The sequence below is a fragment of the Adiantum capillus-veneris genome, chromosome 23 (assembly GCF_014529385.1).
Source record: "Adiantum capillus-veneris isolate H3 chromosome 23, ASM1452938v2, whole genome shotgun sequence".
Classification (NCBI taxonomy): domain Eukaryota; kingdom Viridiplantae; phylum Streptophyta; class Polypodiopsida; order Polypodiales; family Pteridaceae; genus Adiantum; species Adiantum capillus-veneris.
The window spans coordinates 16,964,897-16,983,250 of NC_140953.1; the positions used below are offsets into that span (position 1 = coordinate 16,964,897).

The 18,354-nt window shown below is 47.9% G+C and overlaps 1 protein-coding gene across 1 annotated transcript in view; it reads right to left on the reverse strand.

Annotated features, from left to right (window-relative positions):
• Nucleotides 1–318: 318 nt before the first annotated feature.
• Nucleotides 319–18,354, reverse strand: part of LOC147427464 (uncharacterized) — a 56,017-nt gene continuing 37,981 nt past the window's right edge. Inside the window, exon 3 of the mRNA XM_086497008.1 lies at nucleotides 319–730. Within this exon, the coding sequence (XP_086353134.1) occupies nucleotides 530–730 (201 nt within the window). The 3' untranslated portion in view covers nucleotides 319–529. The remainder of the gene's footprint in view (nucleotides 731–18,354) is intronic.

The window sequence follows — 18,354 nt, forward strand, 5'->3', positions numbered from 1 at the left end:
ACATCGTGACATTAGTCAATCTCTCAGTCCTATTTCATTTGCATAACCTAGTCAATTCTGTGTGTGTGTGTGTGTGTGTGTGTGTGTGTGTGTGTGTGTGTGTGTGTGTGTGTGTGTGTGTGTGTGTGTGAGAGAGAGAGAGAGAGAGAGAGAGAGAGAGCTCTTAGTAAGCTCAGAAGAATCAATAAGAAGCATAACTTCAAAACAAGATGCTACTAACAAGAAAAAAATAGACCAAAAGCCAATATTTGGTCAACACAATTCTAAAAACTAGACATGACACACCAGCCCATGAAAATGGGATCAAGGCTAACAGAATAGCTGAAGCTGATAAAATGTAATGCTACTTAAGATAAGATATATGATACAGGTAAGGCACTCGCGGCTGCAATAAAGCCGTCGCAACCTAGATTTCCTGTAAGTATTAAACTTGTGAGGACCCAACCCTTGTCATGTGATTCAAACGCACCTCCGGCCACTCCCCTGAAGGTTACCTTTCTCCATTTTATCAAGAAATAGTTGCTGAATTTCACACGTCAAACCCTGAATACACACCCTGATCCCTTAAAATTCTCTTCTCCTCTTCAACGTAGTTTTTTCCTCTACTGGCCTGACCAAAGTCGCGTTTTCGTTTCTCTTTCTGTGAAAATGAGAGAGCCCTGGCTTCCGCAGCTTTCTCACGTTTTTGTTTTTTTGCATAGTTGAACTCTGCTACGGCCTGGGCAGCAGCCTGTAAGATTGTACAATCGGTCGGTGTAGGATGATGGTGTACATACAAAACATGAAAAGGGTAAGAATAAAACCAAAACTAAAAGCAATTGCCTACGTACACAATGGAATGGACTCTATAACAAATAATGACCACCAAGCAAGCAAGCTGAACAACATATTTTCTGCAGGATTAAAGAGTATCTCACAACTTATCTCTGCCCTGTTTCTCGCACGAGTTGGTGTTGGCCTCCGGTCATCTCTACTGCCTCGCCTACTATCATTTTGCCTGCCATCGATGGATGCCCTTTCTGCAAGATGCAGAGGCCGCGGGTATCCGTCACCTGAACCCACTTTCTTCCTTTCTCTTTTTGCTCAAGCTTTTCAGTGCAAGGATTTGCTTGTGTTTTTCGTTTTTTCTTGTGTGAATTAAGTATTTGTTGCGTGAAATTTTTTTCTTTTGTATGGTTGCTAGCTTCTCACCTGCTGCATGTGTGTTTGTGTGTGTGTCCTCATCTTTCTTTCTTAATTGCCCTCCTACTACAACACTCGGTTAGCATATGGTTAGCACTCAAAGAGGCCACTTGGTTGGTAGTCAGCCTCATGTTTCTTGGGGTCCCATGGCAGAGGGTCCAACATGCTCTTTAGATGACTATGCTCTTTAGATGACTGGCTACAGTTTTCAGGCTTGTCAAAGGAGCTTCAGGGCATTCAGCTACATGGCATGAAAGGGGTGCAGAGCATGTGTCAGGACATCTCAGAGGCAGTACCAGCTGAGTGGCTCACACCTCTCGAGTCAGCAGCGCCCAGATGGATGGGACTCTTCGCGCGACTGGAGGTTCTCATCTCAGTTCGGGCTTGCTCAGAGACTGTACCCTCCCTGTTTTTTCGAGCTACAAGGTGAGGGACGCTTACACCGAGTTGCAGTAGAGGCCCCACTGGTGGCAGAGTGCTGTTTTCAGAGGACCCGAGTGGTGGGCATCAGTGGGAGGACTTGTCATAGATCCCGACCCAGCAGCTCTCGAGACTGACCACTGGAGACTGTGGGCTTGGGAGAGTTGTCCACTGGCACGAGTACAGTAGGATCCTGGTGAGTGGCTTTGGAGGGACCCTTTCTCCTCAGGAGACCATCCAGGTGTCCCTTTCTTTCAGTACACTGTTTGACTCGGACGTCACATACTGGCAGCGCAGAGAGAGGCTCATCTTGCTGCAGCACCTCATTGGCAGGAGGAGGGTCTCACAGCTGAGTTCTTGGCAGCTTTTTGGGAGAGGTTGTGGGACTCCAGACAGCCAAGGCGAGTCACTTTGTTCCAGTGGCTGGTTGCACACTGAGCTACAGCAGTTGGGAGCGGGAGCTGGCTTGTACATAGTGGTCTCTCGGCCACATATGCAGCTTGTGACCATCTTGTGGAGAGTCAGCGTCACTGTCTTTGGGACTGTCCTTTGGCACAGCAGTGTGGCTTCGTGTTCTTCGACGGATGCCAGCTCTTTCCACAGCTCGCCGGTACACTTGGGAGGTAGCTGCTTGGTCTACTTTCACGGGCCCGACACTTCAGTTTGAGCTATCCTGCACCAGCAGGATGATAGTGATGCAGGGGGGTCCACCTACACTCCAGCCTGCTACAGAGCTTACTCCACAGGAGTGGTGCGGTGTGAGAGGCGTGTTGAGAGCTCATCACCGGCCTGACACTCTGGTTCAACTGGCGGGCCCGCTGCTTCCAGATCTTCGAAGCTCCCCTGTACCACCAGACTGTGGGACCAAAACCCTTTAACGATAGCAATGGTCTAGTTTAATACTTTCCAAGGTATTGAAGACTACCTAAATCATTTCCGGCGAGGGATTGGACGGAAACACATAGACAACTACAACTTGCAAAACTTTGGAACACTGCCTCCAAAGTGCAGCATCAGCAAAAGCGAAACGGGGGTCAACACAACGACGCTTCCCGCGAGATCCAACTACTCTGATGGCCTCCCATTGAGCTCCGGGAAGGACAGGGTGCGGAGAGGTGGCATCATATGTCAATGTAGCATGAATCCCCTCAGACTGGTCAGTATCAACTGTGAACAGCATGGTGTCTAAACGAACTAATAAGAGAGTGCTCTGAGCAAAGAGGCCTTCCCAGCCACAATGGGGAGGCATCTGAACCGTGCCTCTCATGACTGCATCCCACTGTGAAGGAACGGCGGAATCAATCTCAAGCACTCTGCCCCAGTCACACCGCGACCAATGACATAATGTTCTGCCACAAAATCAGCATCCAGCATCCGTGTCTCATGAAACAACCACATAGAGGCAGCAGGGCCAGCGTTCCAGGTAGCCCAATCAATGTGAGTCCTCTCTCCAAACTGACGGGGTAGATCAACCGAAGAATCAAGAACTGCAGCATTCCAAATGAGAGGCTGGCGCTCAATCTCCTCACGACATGAGGGAGGTGAGCGTATGATAGCCCGTCGCATGGAAACCCAAATCTGAAGGAGTGATCGGATGAAGGGGGAGAGGGAGGTGGTGGACAAGGGGGCATCAGTAAAGAGAAAACGATACCGTGTCTGCCAAGTATGACCATCTCTAGTGCCGAGTCGTGGAGTCACTGTGCAAAGAGCGGCCTGAAGAAGCATCTTCCAAGGTTCTTGTCCGGGAAAAAGACCCCGAACAATAAGCTTGGTAAGAAGGGCGCGGCTCTGTAACTCTGGATCAATAATGCCAAGACCTCCCTCTGACCTAGGACGAATAATCGTGGACCAGCGAACTCGAGCACGGTTATCAGTAGTCCCATCTGTGCCACTCCATAAAAAGTTCCGCACTAGGCGGCGGAGCGGAGCTATCACACCAGAATGTAACATCCAACAAGAAGCCATATACCATACTGTAGCCAGGATGACCTGGTTGGCGACCAATGCACGGCCAGCCAACGACAGATGACGTGAAGACCAATGGCATAGCTTCCTGCGAATAGACTCTAGTACGGGTGCAAATTGCTGCTGTGAGGTAACATCTAATCCAACCTGAAAGCCCAGATATCTGCATGTCTGACCCGGTCGCAGCCATGTGAAACCATCAGCTACCCCCCAAGTAGGTATGTCATCACTGCCAACCAATAACCCATAGGATTTATGCCAATTAATGCGTGCACCACTGGCAATGCAAAAAACCTCTAGGGCCTCCCGCATGGCATCAAGAGCAGCTAGCAAATAGCGTAACATGAGCATAGTATCATCAGCAAACTCTTGATCGATAAGGTCTGGAGCTGTAGGTACTGGCATGGTCAAGCCACAAAATGCATGACTCTGAGCACGAAGAAAGTCGGACATAGTCTCTCCTACAAACAGATACAGATATGCTGCTAGAGGACATCCCTGACGGACAGATCGAGAAAGCTCAAAACTGCGACTGACATGACCACCAATAGTAATAGCACTGCTGGCAGTTTTGAAGAGAGCGGAAATGCCTGAGATCCATCTCAAAGGGAAACCCATCCTGGCTAAAGTTCCTTCGAGAAAGTCCCACTCAACACGATCGTATGCTTTCTCGAAGTCAAGGATGAAAAAAGCGAGAGGCTCAGAAGATGATCTGGCCCACCCCACTGCCTCATAAAAAGTGAAAATATTATCCAGGATGCATCGATCCATGACAAAGCCTGTCTGAGAAGTATGAATAATATCTGGTAAGAACGGCCGCAAGCGATGGCTGATCATTAACGCTAATATCTTATAGACCGAAGGGAGTAGGGTAATAGGTCTCCACTGTCGGAGCTGAGTGGTGTCACCCCCCTTCGGAATAAGAGATATGAGACCTGAACAAAGATCCGGATGCATATATCCTGATGCAAAGATGTCCTGACAACCGCGAAGCAGTGGTATATGCAATACATCCCAATATGTCAAAAAGAAAGCTCTAGTGAGGCCATCCACTCCTGGACAGGAGGATGGATCAAGACTCTCTATAGCAGCATGGAGCTCTGCAAGTGTGAACGGTGCCAACAAGATCTCTGCCATAGTATCTGTACAACGGTGTCGCGTGTGATGCCAGATCTGCTCACGTGCAAGTAAAACCTCGGTAGTGCATACATCAGCAGTGAACAATGTCTCAAAATAATATGCAGACATATCAAGTATAACATCAGGATGCATATGTAGCGTCCCCTGAGCATCACACAACGTCCGAAGGGTGGTGCCAGGAGGGCGCTCTTTATGCGCAGCGAAGAAGTCTTTATTCATTCGATCAGCTTTAGCTATCCAATGAGATATTGAAGCATGATGAGTGAACTCAGACCTAGCCTCCTGTACGCGACGAATCTCCTCTGTGAGCTCTGTCTGTCTAGCAGAGAGATAAGCATCCTGAGGCCACTCCTCAAGCAAGCGTTGAGTGGAACCAAGAGGGATGTGAAGATCAGACTCACGTACCCTCAACTGACGATGAATAATAGCGGTCTGATCACGGCAATAAATACTAGAATGAGTAATGCAATGAGCAAGAAACTCTCCAGGGGGTCCACAATAAGAAGCATCCGTGGACCATAAGTCACGAATCTACTGCTGCAATACTGGAGTGGTGAGAACACTGTCACGGATGCGGCAGCCTCACCTCTGTGCAGAGGATCTAGTGAAGGAGATAAACAATGAGATGGGTAAATGATCTGAGAGACTGGTCCCTCTCCATATAGTAGTGAATCCGCCTAGAGCTGCTGCCCAAGGGCCAATGTAAAAACGATCAAGTCGCTCTAATAATCTCCCCTGCTGTCTCTGAAACCCACAAGAGTAATGAAGTGTAGCAGGGTGGTGACCAAAAGAGGGTATGTGCCAGGCGTCAACACCCTGAATAGCTAGAAGAAATCTATCCCAAGCTGGCTACTCATCGGGAGAGATGGATGATAGAACTGGAGGTGTGATGGCTCGCCAATCAGAGTCGCTCTCAACATTGTTGAAGTCACCTCCAACAACCCAAGAGTCTACAGCAGGTAGAACAGCAGCCAAAGAGGACCAAAATGTAGCCCTCTCCCGAGGAGTAGTGGGTGCATAGACTGACATAAAACCAATGATAGATTCCCGAATCCGAATAGAAACATAAGCTGGTTTGCCAGCACGACAAGGGTGCCATGCTGCTGAACTGAGGCCAAGTAACGTGGTCCCACTGAGATGCATACACCGCAACTCTCTCTCTCTCTCTCTCTCTCTCTCTCTCTCTCTCTCTCTCTCTCTCTCTCTCTCTCTCTCTCTCTCTCTCTCTCTCTCTCTCTCTCTCTCTCTCTCTCTCTCTCTCTCTCTCTCTCTCTCTCTCTCTCTTTTCCGCACAGGCGCGCTCTCAATGGTATCAAAGCGAGGTGAGGGTCTCGATCTTGCCAGATTTGTTAAGACTTAGCTTCACAAGTCTAGGGCATACATGTATGACTAGTGTGCCTCCGGGTTGGCCACCCTTTGCATATGCATTTAGATTGCACTGTCCGACCGCCCACCTTGTCCAAGCGCCCTCATATTTCATTTATTTCTTGTTGGGTCTTAAAGGATTTTTTCCAGGCTTTGCCTACCTCCCCTTGGGCACCTATTTATGGGGCCAGGGGAGTACCCACTTCCATCATCTGGTCATTGTGTATTGGGTCTTCTGCTCATGGTAGTCATGGAGGGACTGATCGCCCCCTCTTCCTACATCTAGCGTTTGTTCTCTCTCTCTCTCTCTCTCTCTCTCTCTCTCTCTCTCTCTCTCTCTCTCTCTCTCTCTCTCTCTCTCTCTCTCTCTCTCTCTCTCTCTCTCTCTCTCTCTCTCTCTCTCTTTTCCGCACACGCGCACTCTCACATGGTATCAGAGCTTCGTGCTCTCCATGGTCTAGGCGCTACATCAACATCAGGTTCTCCCTCCCAAGATCAGATCATCCAGCGTTCTCGAAAACATCAGCTGCTTGCGTTTTTGCTCCTACACCTGGCTATATCACATTCTGGCTGCCAACGCTGGCCTTTTTGGCCTTTTTCGTTGCGGAAAACCCCCTCCCTACATGAGCGTTTTTTGCAGGAGAGGGGGCAGCATTGGGCCTTGCCCATTGGATCTTGCTATTCCTACCCGGCTTGGCATCTCTTTGCCAGCGTGATTCCTCTTCATCTGCTACAATTTTCAACCATAAACACCTGCTGTTTTCTCTGTTTTCAGCCCTCTGACGGCTGTGCACACAGAGATAAACCCTCACTACACCCTTTGCACCACTCTGGACCATGCTGGGAGCGTACGAGCACACTGAAAATCGCTGGACAGCAGCGTTTTCATCACCTCGCAGTTGCATTTTTGGGTGGACAGCAGCCTCTTGGCTTGTTTTTGTTTTCGGAGTCGGGCGGGGCAAGCCCGGCCGCTCCCCTTATTCACCATAAAAGTGAACAAGAAGAACGACCAGGACTATGCCCCGAGAAACCGAAGGCAGACGCTTTTGTCACTAGTTTCCTCTGGACTCGAGAGGCCAAAATTATCTACACTCTTAGGGCGATGACTTTTCCCTTGAGAGACCCATTTCGGTGGGCGTGACAGCGACCAAGTACCTCTGTTCAGAGGCCCAGGTACTGCGGGACTTGCTTCGGTCTTCCCTTTGGAGTTGCCTCCTCTAGGTAACTTATCGCTCACCTCACTAAACTGCCTTTGAAACCCGACGGTTTTCCCTAGGAAATGCCATACCCGCTTGGAAGGGCGTCGGCTCACAGGTGGCATCCGCTGAGGCTGGTAATGTCTCCCATTATGCATTTCCCAACCTCCTTTAGGTGAAGTTGACCCCCCCGGGGGGGGAATGGCACTTGGGTGCTCTCGTAGCTCATCTGGCTTCGCTTGGGGAGAATTACGTCGTTTCCCTCGGAAGGGATCGGATTCAACTAACGGCATAGGAAGGGGAGCATTCCTCTTGGCTTGTGTTTTTCACAGAGGATGAAGTTACCTCCTACCAGGACACCATCCGGTTGTGGTCCGTGCGGTCTCTCAATGACTGCTACAGTACATGGTATCTTCGACGTCAGCTTGAGCATCTATGGGCGTACGATCCTTGGGAGATCCATTCATTCCAGCCATCATTTGGCGGTTGCGCACTCCAGAGGGGGTGGTGACTTCTGGTTTGCTATGGACACACCTATGCACTCATCAGAGGAGTTCACACAAGATATGGCCATGCTCATGGCATATGGGATTCCGACAATTCCCAAAGAAGACGCCACCATCTTGGGTGGACAGACACTTACCACTTGACCTCAACACGTCAGATCACTTGCTTACACAGGAGCATCTACATGGACTTAGGGAGAGGCTCTTGGATCTCTTCTTGGACAGGTTCATTGCTTGGATCTACAGACTAGAGTGGGACTTCAATGCTTTGGACTCCCTTGGAGAGTTTACCCGCGAGAAGCGGGAGATCAAGCATCATCCCGCGACTACATTCGGACTCACCAGGAGCTTGGCTTGGATGGTAGTACAACTCCTCTTCTACACTCCTGATCATTTGGATTGCTACCTTCAGGGTTGCTTACACTCACCCTCGGTAACCTTACAGCAAACTTATCCCCCGACCTAGTAGTAGGCCACTCCCAGCTCATTCACATTGAGAGCCGCAATGAGATGCAGTTTGGTGTTGGCGCAGATTTGTCTTGGTTGACGCCGGAGGATTGGAGGCAAGAGATACAGGCAAGACGGCGCAGACAGATTGGTCTGGCCTTTCCTCTTCTCAGAGGTTATTTACAACGCGGACTACTTAGTTTGGCTTCCCTACGTCTACAGGATGATTACGGTGCAGACAGCTTGGTTTGACCACACCTCTTCTTAGAGGCCCTTCACAACGCAGACTGTTGAGTGTGGCTTTCCCCTCATCTTGGATTACCCTACCTACTGACAGGACACCATCCGGTAGTGGTCCATGCACTCTGTCGGTGTTTGTTGCATCTTACGGTAGCTTCTACAGTGCAGACTATTTAGTCTGGCTTTCCTTCATTCGGAGGATGCTTAAGGTGCAGATTGCTACATCTGGCCTTCCTGGAGTTTCACATAGCTTAGCCACTTGGCCACACTGAGTTACACCTTCATGCATTGACAGGCTTCCGTTCATTCTCATAATAGTTCCTGGGCTTCTCCATTTTCTCCAGACGTTTTGGCTCCAGAAACCACAAATCCTATTACGCAGTACCTTCACATTGCATGCTACACCCCTCGTGACAGTACTTCACCATGGAGGTTTCTAGGCGGTTGTGACACCCGAGACTGCTGCTAGACTCGCAGAGTTCGCTTGAGTATTGTCCTTCAGTGGACATTGTAGAAGACGTCTTCATCATTTGCCTCACATCTTCGCCTTCATGCGGTTTGTTCAGCATTTGATGCTTTTTCTAGCGAAGCTAACCTCGTTGCAGATTCGATCAATCACGAAGAACCGATCTTGGCTTTCGAGTTGAGGTCCACACGACCCCCACAGGAAGATTCGATCAATCACAAAGAACCGATCTTGGCTCTCGAGTCGAGGTCCAAAGAACCCCCACAGGAAGTACTATGTGTTTAAATGATTAGTCAGCACGCATTGTTCGAGTGGTTCATTCATGATCGTTTCCTGTATTTTAGTCAGCGTCTTTATGTGATCCCATTTCCTAGGCATGACATATTGTACGTTGAGCACGTTTCACTCATGGATGAGCACGGATGTATGCGGATTTCTCATGAAAAGATAAAATGTTTGCATTCAAGGAAGTCCTTGGCATGACACAATCGTAGCAAGAGCACAAGAAGGATTGAGCATCAAGCATCGGCATTTCCATTGTGATTTGCCACAGTTGATTGATTTAGATCACAAACACAAGATTTGACCTCATTATTTGTGTGTGTTTGATGAACGGTTTGGCACTCCGTCACTTCGTTCATCTCCATTGCATGCACAGTTTCTTCGAAAGAATAGAATTTTTCCAGTCACTTTACATGGAATGGGTATGTTCATGTTTTTGTGTTGAAAGTGGTTTCAGGAATTTTCAGCCTCGGAGATTCTTTAAGAAGGTAGACGCATGACTATGGACAAAGTTAAAGCATTGAAGGAGCCACATAAGACTTTGTCACTTTCGGCGCGGCCCAAGGAAGCAAGCGTTGCAGACCTTTATGAAGTTCAAGTATCCCTTGACCCACGCATCAGAGTGGGCCGGCGAAGAGTCCTTTCCAAGATTCCGGATGCTATTGGCAATCTCCCTCGACGCCATACAGTTCGGTACCAGTACCTCACTTTGAAAAGGAGGGGATGTCACGTGACACATCCAACCGTATGTGTACGTGGACAAGCTACAGCATGATCAGGGTTCAGTTCAGTCAAGTCAATCTAGAATATGAAGTGATCTAGCACTTTTGTGAGTCTGTTCGCAGACCGTGCATGTCCAGACACTTAACAGTAGATGCATATCCTCTGGTTGCACACAGCATGATCATCAAATTTCCATCAGAATCCATCAGTAAATTTTTACAGTGCATAGACCTATTTTCCCTATTTTTGACATTTTTCACTTATTATTTTTTAAGTGGACTTTTGTTGGGAACTAGGTAGGGCAAATTAGTAAGTGAACTATATAAGAAAACCTAGCGCTACAGGAGAGGCAGCAGGAGCACCTTGCTCAACAGGCAACTTCTCAACAAGACCCCCTCAAGAAGGCCTAGCGTTTTTGCACAGCAGATCAGCCCCGGCGACCACAGTAGACAATAGATCCACTAGCGTTAGCACATTCCACAGCAATTAGCAGATTTCTACCGTAGCAATAGATTTTCAGCCCTAGCGTTTTTGCATCTGCAAGACACCTCAGTGTTTTTGCATACCTTCGCGACGGAATCAACCCTAGACTCAACGTTTTCAGTTTTCAGCAGTCAGTACCCGCAATAGAACCCCCAAACCTCGCAGATCTCACCTTCCCGCAGCAGATCCTCGCCGCAAGGTCAGATCCAGCGTAGTTTGCAGTTTCAGCCCGGAAAACGCAGATTTCAGCATTTGCATTTTCAGCGCGTTGTCGTTGCATCGTCGTCATCGACATAGAGTCAGAATTCAGCAAATAAAGATTTGTAGATTTCAGCCATTAGCGTTTTTAAATTTCAGCCCATCTCGTCGTCGTCCTCATCGTCATCAACATCGTCGGCAAGTCCAAGCATTGTACAGATTTGTGCAATCAATAGTAGACCGCTCTCGCCATAGAGAGTGGGGCCTTCGAAGGAGGGTTTTGACAACATTCTGGTGTCGTATTCTTCTCTCTCTCTCTCTCAGTCTCAGCACCTTCATTCACATTGTTCACCACTGTGTTTGTGTCCATTGCACTCTCTCACTGAAGGAACGGAAGGCTCTCCCTTCCCTACGTAAAAAGGAACCTTGAGCACAGTTCCGAGCACTCATCTTGAGCAAAGTTCAACATTCATTCTGCTACACCATTACATTGGTATCACAGCTTTGGCAGTGTTCTGTATCACTCTAGGAAAGAACCACAAGAATCACAGAATTTTTTTTGCTTGTTGCGGTCGCACGTAACCCAAAATTTCTTGGGCGTGTCGATTCCTAATCGTGTTTTTGAAGAGTGACAGGAAACCCAAGAAAGAAGGGCTTGTCCAGCCTCCCCTTGTGCCTCTTTTCACTCATTGAGAGTGGACCGTGCACTTAGCGGCCGGCCAATCGACGTGGGGAGAAAAAGCAACCTTGGTGTGAGCGCAAGGCCGCCAAGGGGTGCGCCCGCGGAAAAGAGCAGAACTCGGGTGAAGAGAAGATCCTTCTCTAACACAGATTGCAAGCGAAAGAAGCACCTCAAGAGCCTCAAGACCTTAAGAACCCCAAGATTCAAGAACCCCAAGAACCCAAGAACCCAAGACCCGCAAGGACCCAAGTTTCTCGTGAACTTAAGAACCAACGACTTCAGTGGATGGTCATCACCCGAAGCGGAATGGATACTTCGCATGAAGGTGGTGAGCATGGGAGTGGTGAAGAAGAGTTTTCCCCACCAGGAGGTTTTTCCAACCCTCCCCCTTCCCCATCTACACTAAGGATTGCACTAACTCCTATGGAGGCTTTCGACAAGATGATGATGGACAGGAAGTTAGAACGCGAAGCAAGAGAAGTAGAAAGAATGGTAGCCATAGAGCGTACATAAAACGAAAGAATGGCAACCATAGCACGTGACCGCGAAGAATTGTTGCGACTCTTTTCTAATGTTGCAGGCACAGATTGCAAAGGATCAGGAGAAGCAGACTCTCTCAGTCTCTTCTTTTCCAAATAGCATGAAGAATTGAATGATAATAATAAGCAAGATAATTTGCATGATCAAGATGTGATTACTCACAAGCATGATGATTTGCAAGAAAAAGATGTCATTGTTCACAAGGATGATGGTTTAGTTGATGCTTTTTCTAGCTAAGCTAACCTTGTTGTAAGTTCGATCAATCACGAAGAACCGATCTTGGCTTTCGAGTCGAGGTCCACAGCACCCCCACAGGAAGATTTGATGAATCACGAAGAACCGATCTTGGCTCTCGAGTCAAGGTCCAAAGAACCCCCACAGGAAGTACTATGTGTTCGAATGATTAGTCAGCGCGCATTGTTCGAGTGTTTCATTCGTGATCGTTTCCTGTATTGTAGTCAACGTCTTTATGTGATCCCTTTTCCTAGGCATGACATATTGTACATTGAGCACGTTTCACTCATGGATGAGCACGTATGTATGCGGATTTCTCATGAAAAGATGAAATGTTTGCATTCAAGGAAATCACATTCCATGTCTCTTCCTTGGCATGACACAATCGTAGCAAGAGCACAAGAAGGATTGAGCATCAAGCATCGGCATTTCCATTGTGGTTTGCCACATTTGATTGATTTAGATCACAAACACAAGATTCGACCTCATTGTTTGCGTGTGTTTGATGAACGGTTTGGCACTCCGTCACTTTGTTCATCTCCATCGCATGCACAGTTTCTTCGAAAGAATAGAATTTTTCCAGTCACTTTAGATGGAATGGATATGTTCATGTTTTTGTGTTAGAAGTGGTTTCAGGAATTTTCAGCCTCGGAGATCCTTGAAGAAGGTAGACGCATGACTATGGACAAAGTTAAAGCATTGAAGGAGCCACGGAAGACTTTGTGTCGCTCTCGGCGCGGCCAGAAGAAGCAAGCATTGCAGACCTTTATGAAGTTCAAGTATCGCATGAGCCACGCATCAGAGTGGGCCGGCGAAGAGTCCTTTCCAGGATTTCGGATGCTATTGGCGATCTCCCTCGACGCCATACAATTCTGTACCAGTACCTCACTTTGAAAAGGAGGGGATGTCACGTGACACGTCCAACCCTATGTGTACGTGGACAAGCTACAGCATGATCAAGGTTCAACAGACAGCCCAGCGTTTTCAGTTTTCAGCCTTGACGCCGTCATCATCGACACCATCGTCGTCTTCGACATCGTCATTATCGTCGCAGTCCCTATCTTGAAGAGGACACCTTCGTCATCGTCATCGCACATCCCTATCTTGACGACAACACCTTTGTCATCGTCATCGGAGTCCCGGACTTGACGACGACACCATCGTCGTCATCGTCACAGTCACCATCGTCGTCGTCGTCGTCGACATATCTTCTTCGACATAGACCCCGTCGTCCACATCACCGTCTTCCACACAGAACCGTCGTCGACTTCACCGTCTTCGACACAGTACCCTCTTCGACTTCATCGTCGTTGACTTCATCATCTTCGACATAGACCTCGTCGTCGACCTCCTTGTCTTCGACATAGAATCCGCAGTACCCGTCTCGACATCATCGTCTTTGACATAGAACCTCAATACCCCTTCAGTACCTTAGTACCCAGTACCCAGCATCAATAGTGTCAGTACCCATTAGAATCAGCATCTCAGCATTTAGTCATTGTAGCAGCATTGTGCAAGAATAAAGAAAGTACTTGCTCTGGCAACAGAGCAAAGGGGCCCTTGAGGGTTGGAACCCGACATCCCCGTGTCGTCTCTTTTCTCTCTCCCGTCGTCTCTCTTTCTTTCAATTCAGTTCAGTTCTTTCAAGTGAAGTAAAGTGTCCCTTGTGTTTGTGTGCGGAGTACTAGATCCAAGCAAAATCCTTATTCTCCTCCGCTGCACCTGATATTGGTATCAAAGCTTTGTGCGTGCTTCGGCTTCACGAACTCAAAGGAAGAAACATCAAGAACCTAAGGAGGACCTCAAGAACCAAGAACCCCAAGGAACCCAAGAAGGACCTCAAGAACCAAGAACCCCAAGGAACCCAAGAAGAACCATCGAGCCCAAGAACCCAAGGAACCTCTCCCAATTTTTTTCCCCTGAAGAATCTTTGAGTCCCGACCATGGATTTACCAAATTCCATCTTCATTGCCATGTCTTTGAAAGAAGATCAACATCGGATACACGAGAACCTAGATCTTGAGTACCAAGATCTCCTAGCTTTGTATGAGGATATGGAAGGAGTTGAAGAATCTTTGAGTCCCGACCATGGATTTACCAAATTCCATCTTCATTGCCATGTCTTTGAAAGAAGATCGACATCGGTTACACGAGAACCGAGATCTTGAGTACCTCAAGATCTCCTAGCTTTGTATGAGAATATGGAAGGAGTTGGGGACAAGATCCCTAACCTCTTCTGCATTCGCATTCGCATGTATAGCTATTTCCCTCGTCATTGAACCTTTGGAAAGGACTTCGGAACCACACTTCAGTCCATCAACACTGGTAATGTTTTCACCACAATCAGGGTTCGGGGAACAGCTCTTGCTACAGCAGGCAAAGTCAACACTATCTGGTATAGAGCCCAGCTGATATTCGGCAATCGTAGTAAGGCTGGACAGTGACCCTTGCACGGTGTTTGCATCGCCAACAGTACCCACAGCACCCAGAGCACCCACAGTACCATCAGACCCTGGTTTCGGAGGAATCTGCATTGGTTTGTGCATCCACGGCATCAGAAGCATTCATCAGCCAGCATCAAAAGTACAGAAAGAAGTTCGGCAGTTGTGCCTCACTTTTAACAGGGGGGATGTCACGTGCGCACTTCACTTGCGCCACGTGGACACGCTTCTGCCATAGTCTAGCATGAGTCTTAGCTTAGGATTGAGCCTGGCACCTTTGTGAGCCTCTAGTAGGACGTGCATGTCCAGGCCAGTCACACTTGCATACCCTCTCTTGCACAAGAACAGTCATTTCATCATGCAAGCATTTTACTGCGCGAACCACCTCTTATAAGTCATTTTATTAAATGTGACTTTTGGAATTCTTTTTGTAAGTTTGTTAGCAAAGTAGGTAGGGCAAATTGCTAAAGATCTATAAAAGAAACCCATTGGGCACTCAGTAGAAGAAGAAGAAGCAGGGGCACAAGGAGGCAGGCACCCGGCAGTCAGGCAACACCTCAGCAGGATCCCTAGCGTTTTCAGTTTTCAGCAGATAGCCCAACGTTTTCAGTTTTCAACCTTGACGCCGTCATCGTCAACACCATCGTCGTCATCAACATTTTCATTGTCATTGCAGTCCCTATCTTGACAACGACACCTTCGTCATCGTCATCGCAGATCCCTATCTTAACGACGACACCTTCGTCATCGTCATCGCAGTCCCGGACTTGACAACACCACCATCGTTGTCATCGTCACAGTCACCGTCGTCGTCGTCTTCCACATAGACCCCGTCGTCCACATCACCGTCTTCGACACAGAACCATCGTCGACTTCACCGTCTTCGACACAGTACCGTCTTTCAACTTCATCGTCATCGACAAAGACCCTTAGTACCTCGTCGTCCACTTCATCATCTTCGACATAGACCTCGTCGTCGACCTCCCCGTCGTCGACATAGAACCCGCAGTACCCGTCTCGACATCATCGTCTTTGACATAGAACCTCAGTACCCCTTCAGTACCTTAGTACCCAGTACCAAACATCAGTAGTGTCAGTACCCATGTCACGTGACACATCCAACCCTATGTGTCCATGGACAAGCTACAGCATCATCAGGGTTCAGTTCAGTCAAATCGGTCTAGAATAGGAAGCGATCTGGCACTTTTGTGACTCTATTCGCAGACCATGCATGTCGAGACACTTAGATTAGATGCATATCCTCTGGTTGCACACAGCATGACCATCAGATTCCCATCAGATCCCATCAATAGCATTTTTACAGTGCATAGACCTAGTTTCCCTATTTTTGACATTTTTCACTTATTATTTTTAAGTGGCTTTTCTTGGAAAGTAGGTAGGGCAATTTTGCTAAGTTAATATATAAGCAAACCACAGTTAGCACTTTCTGGCAGAAGAGGCAGCAGGAGCACCTTGCTCAACAAGCAACTTCAGACCAACACCCGCAGTAGCCCTAGCGTTTTCTCTCCACACAAGACCTAGCGTTTTTGAATCAAATCAGCCTTGGCGTTTTGTGCACAGCCGATCAGCCCCGACGTCATCACGACAGCAGATCAGCCTAGCGTTTTGCATTTGCAGAACCACCAACGACAGAAGAACCAATTGCAGCCCTAGCGTTTTTGGTTAGCAGCGCACACCTCAGCGTTTTTGCAGATCATCGCGACAGGATCAGCCCTAGGACCAGCGTTTTCACTTTTCAACAGTCCGACATCGCAGAACAAGTCCCGAACCTCGCAGATCTCACCTTCCCGCAGCAGTTCCTCGCCGCACGGTCAAATTCCGCAAGGTTTACAGATTCAGCCCGGAAAACGCAGATTTCAGCATCTGCGTTTTCAGCGCGTGGTCGTCGCATCGTCACCACCGACATCGTCACCGACATAGAGTCAGAATTCAGCACATAAGATTTGAAGATTTCAGCCCTTCGCATTTTCAGATTTCAGCCCGTCTGGTCATCGTCCTCATCGTCGTCGACATCGTCGGCAAGTCCAAGCATTGTAGAGATTTGTGCAATCATAAGTAGACCGCTCTCGCCATAGAGAGTGGGGCCTTCGGAGGAGGGTTTTACAACGTCTCTGGTGTCGTATTCTCTTCTCTCTCTATCTCTTAGTCTCATACACTTTCACGCACACTGTCCATTGCACTCTCTCATTAAGAACGGAAGGCTCTCCCTTCCATAAGAACAAAAAGGAACCTTCAGCACAGTTCGGAGCACTCATCTTGAGGAAAGTTCAAACATTCATTCCGCTGCACCTTACATTGGTATCAGAGCTTTGGTATTGTTCTGTATCACTCGAGGAAAGAACCACAAGAATTTTTTTTTGCTTGTTGCGGTCGCACGTAACCCAAAGATCTCTTGGGCGTGGCGATTCCTAATCGTGTTTTTGAAGAGTGACAGGAATCCCAAGAAAGAAGGGCTTGTCCAGCCTCCCCTTGTCCCTCTTTTCACTCTTGAGAGCGGACCGTGCACTTAGCGGCCGGTCAATCGACGTGAGGTGGGAAAAAGCAACCTTGGTGTGAGCGCAAGGCTGCCAAGGGGTGCGCCCGCGGAAAAGAGCAAAACTCGGGTGAAGAGAAGATCCTTCTCCAGCACAAATTGCAAGCGAAAGAAGAACCGCAAGAACTCAAGAACCTCAAGACCCTCAAGAACCCCAAGAACCAAGACCCGCAAGAACCCAAGTTCCTCGTGAACTTAAGAACCCAAGTTCCTCGTGAACTTAAGAACCCAAGACCACAAGAACCCACGACTTCAGTGGATGGTCATCACTCGAATCGGAATGGATACTTCGCTTGAAGGTGATGAGCATGAGAGAGGCGAAGAAGAATTTTTCCCACCAGGAGGTTTTTCAGACCCTCCCCCTTCCCCATCTACGTCAAGGATTGCACTAACTCCTATGGAGGCTTTCGACAAGATGGTGATGGACATGAAGTTAGACCGCGAAGCACGAAAAGCAGAAAGAGAAGCAGACAGAAAGGCCTAAAGTCTGAGTCTTTGAGACACTGTTTCTGGGCTTGTCCATATGCTCAAGGAGGAGGGCACTTTGTTCTTTGTTGAGAAATGGCAGCCTCAGAGTAAGTACAACTTGGAAGAAAAAGAAAGTCAAGCCAAATTGGATCGCGAGAACAACGAAAGACAAGCAACATTTGATCGCGAGACCAAAGCAAGACAAGAACACGGCGACCAACACATGAAAGAGTTCTTGCGACTCTTTTCTATTGTGCAGGCGCAGTTTGCACAGATTCGGGAAAAGGAGACTCTCTCAGTCTCTTCTTCTCCAAAGCAAGACACACATGATTTGCATGATGATGATGATTTGAATGACAATGATAAGCATGATGATTTGGATGATAATGATGAGCATGATGATTTGCATGATCAAGATGTGATTTCTCACAAGCATGATGATTTGCATGAAGATGATGTGATTGTTCACAAGGATGATGAGTTAGTTGATACTTTCTCTAGTGAACCTAACCTCATTGCAAATTCGATCAATCACGAAGAATCGATTTTGGCTTTTGAGTCCAGGTCCACAGATCCCCCACAAGAAGATTCGATCAAACACGACGAACCGATCTTGGCTCTCGAGCCTAGGTCCAAAGAACCCTTCCAGGACGTATTATGTGTTCGCATGATTAGTACGCACGCATTGTACGAGTGTTTCATTCGTGATCATTTCCTGTATTTTCATCAGCGTCTTTATGTGATCCCTTTTCCTAGGCATGACATATTATACGTTGCGCACGTTTCACTCATGAATGAGCACGAATGTATGCGGATTGTTCA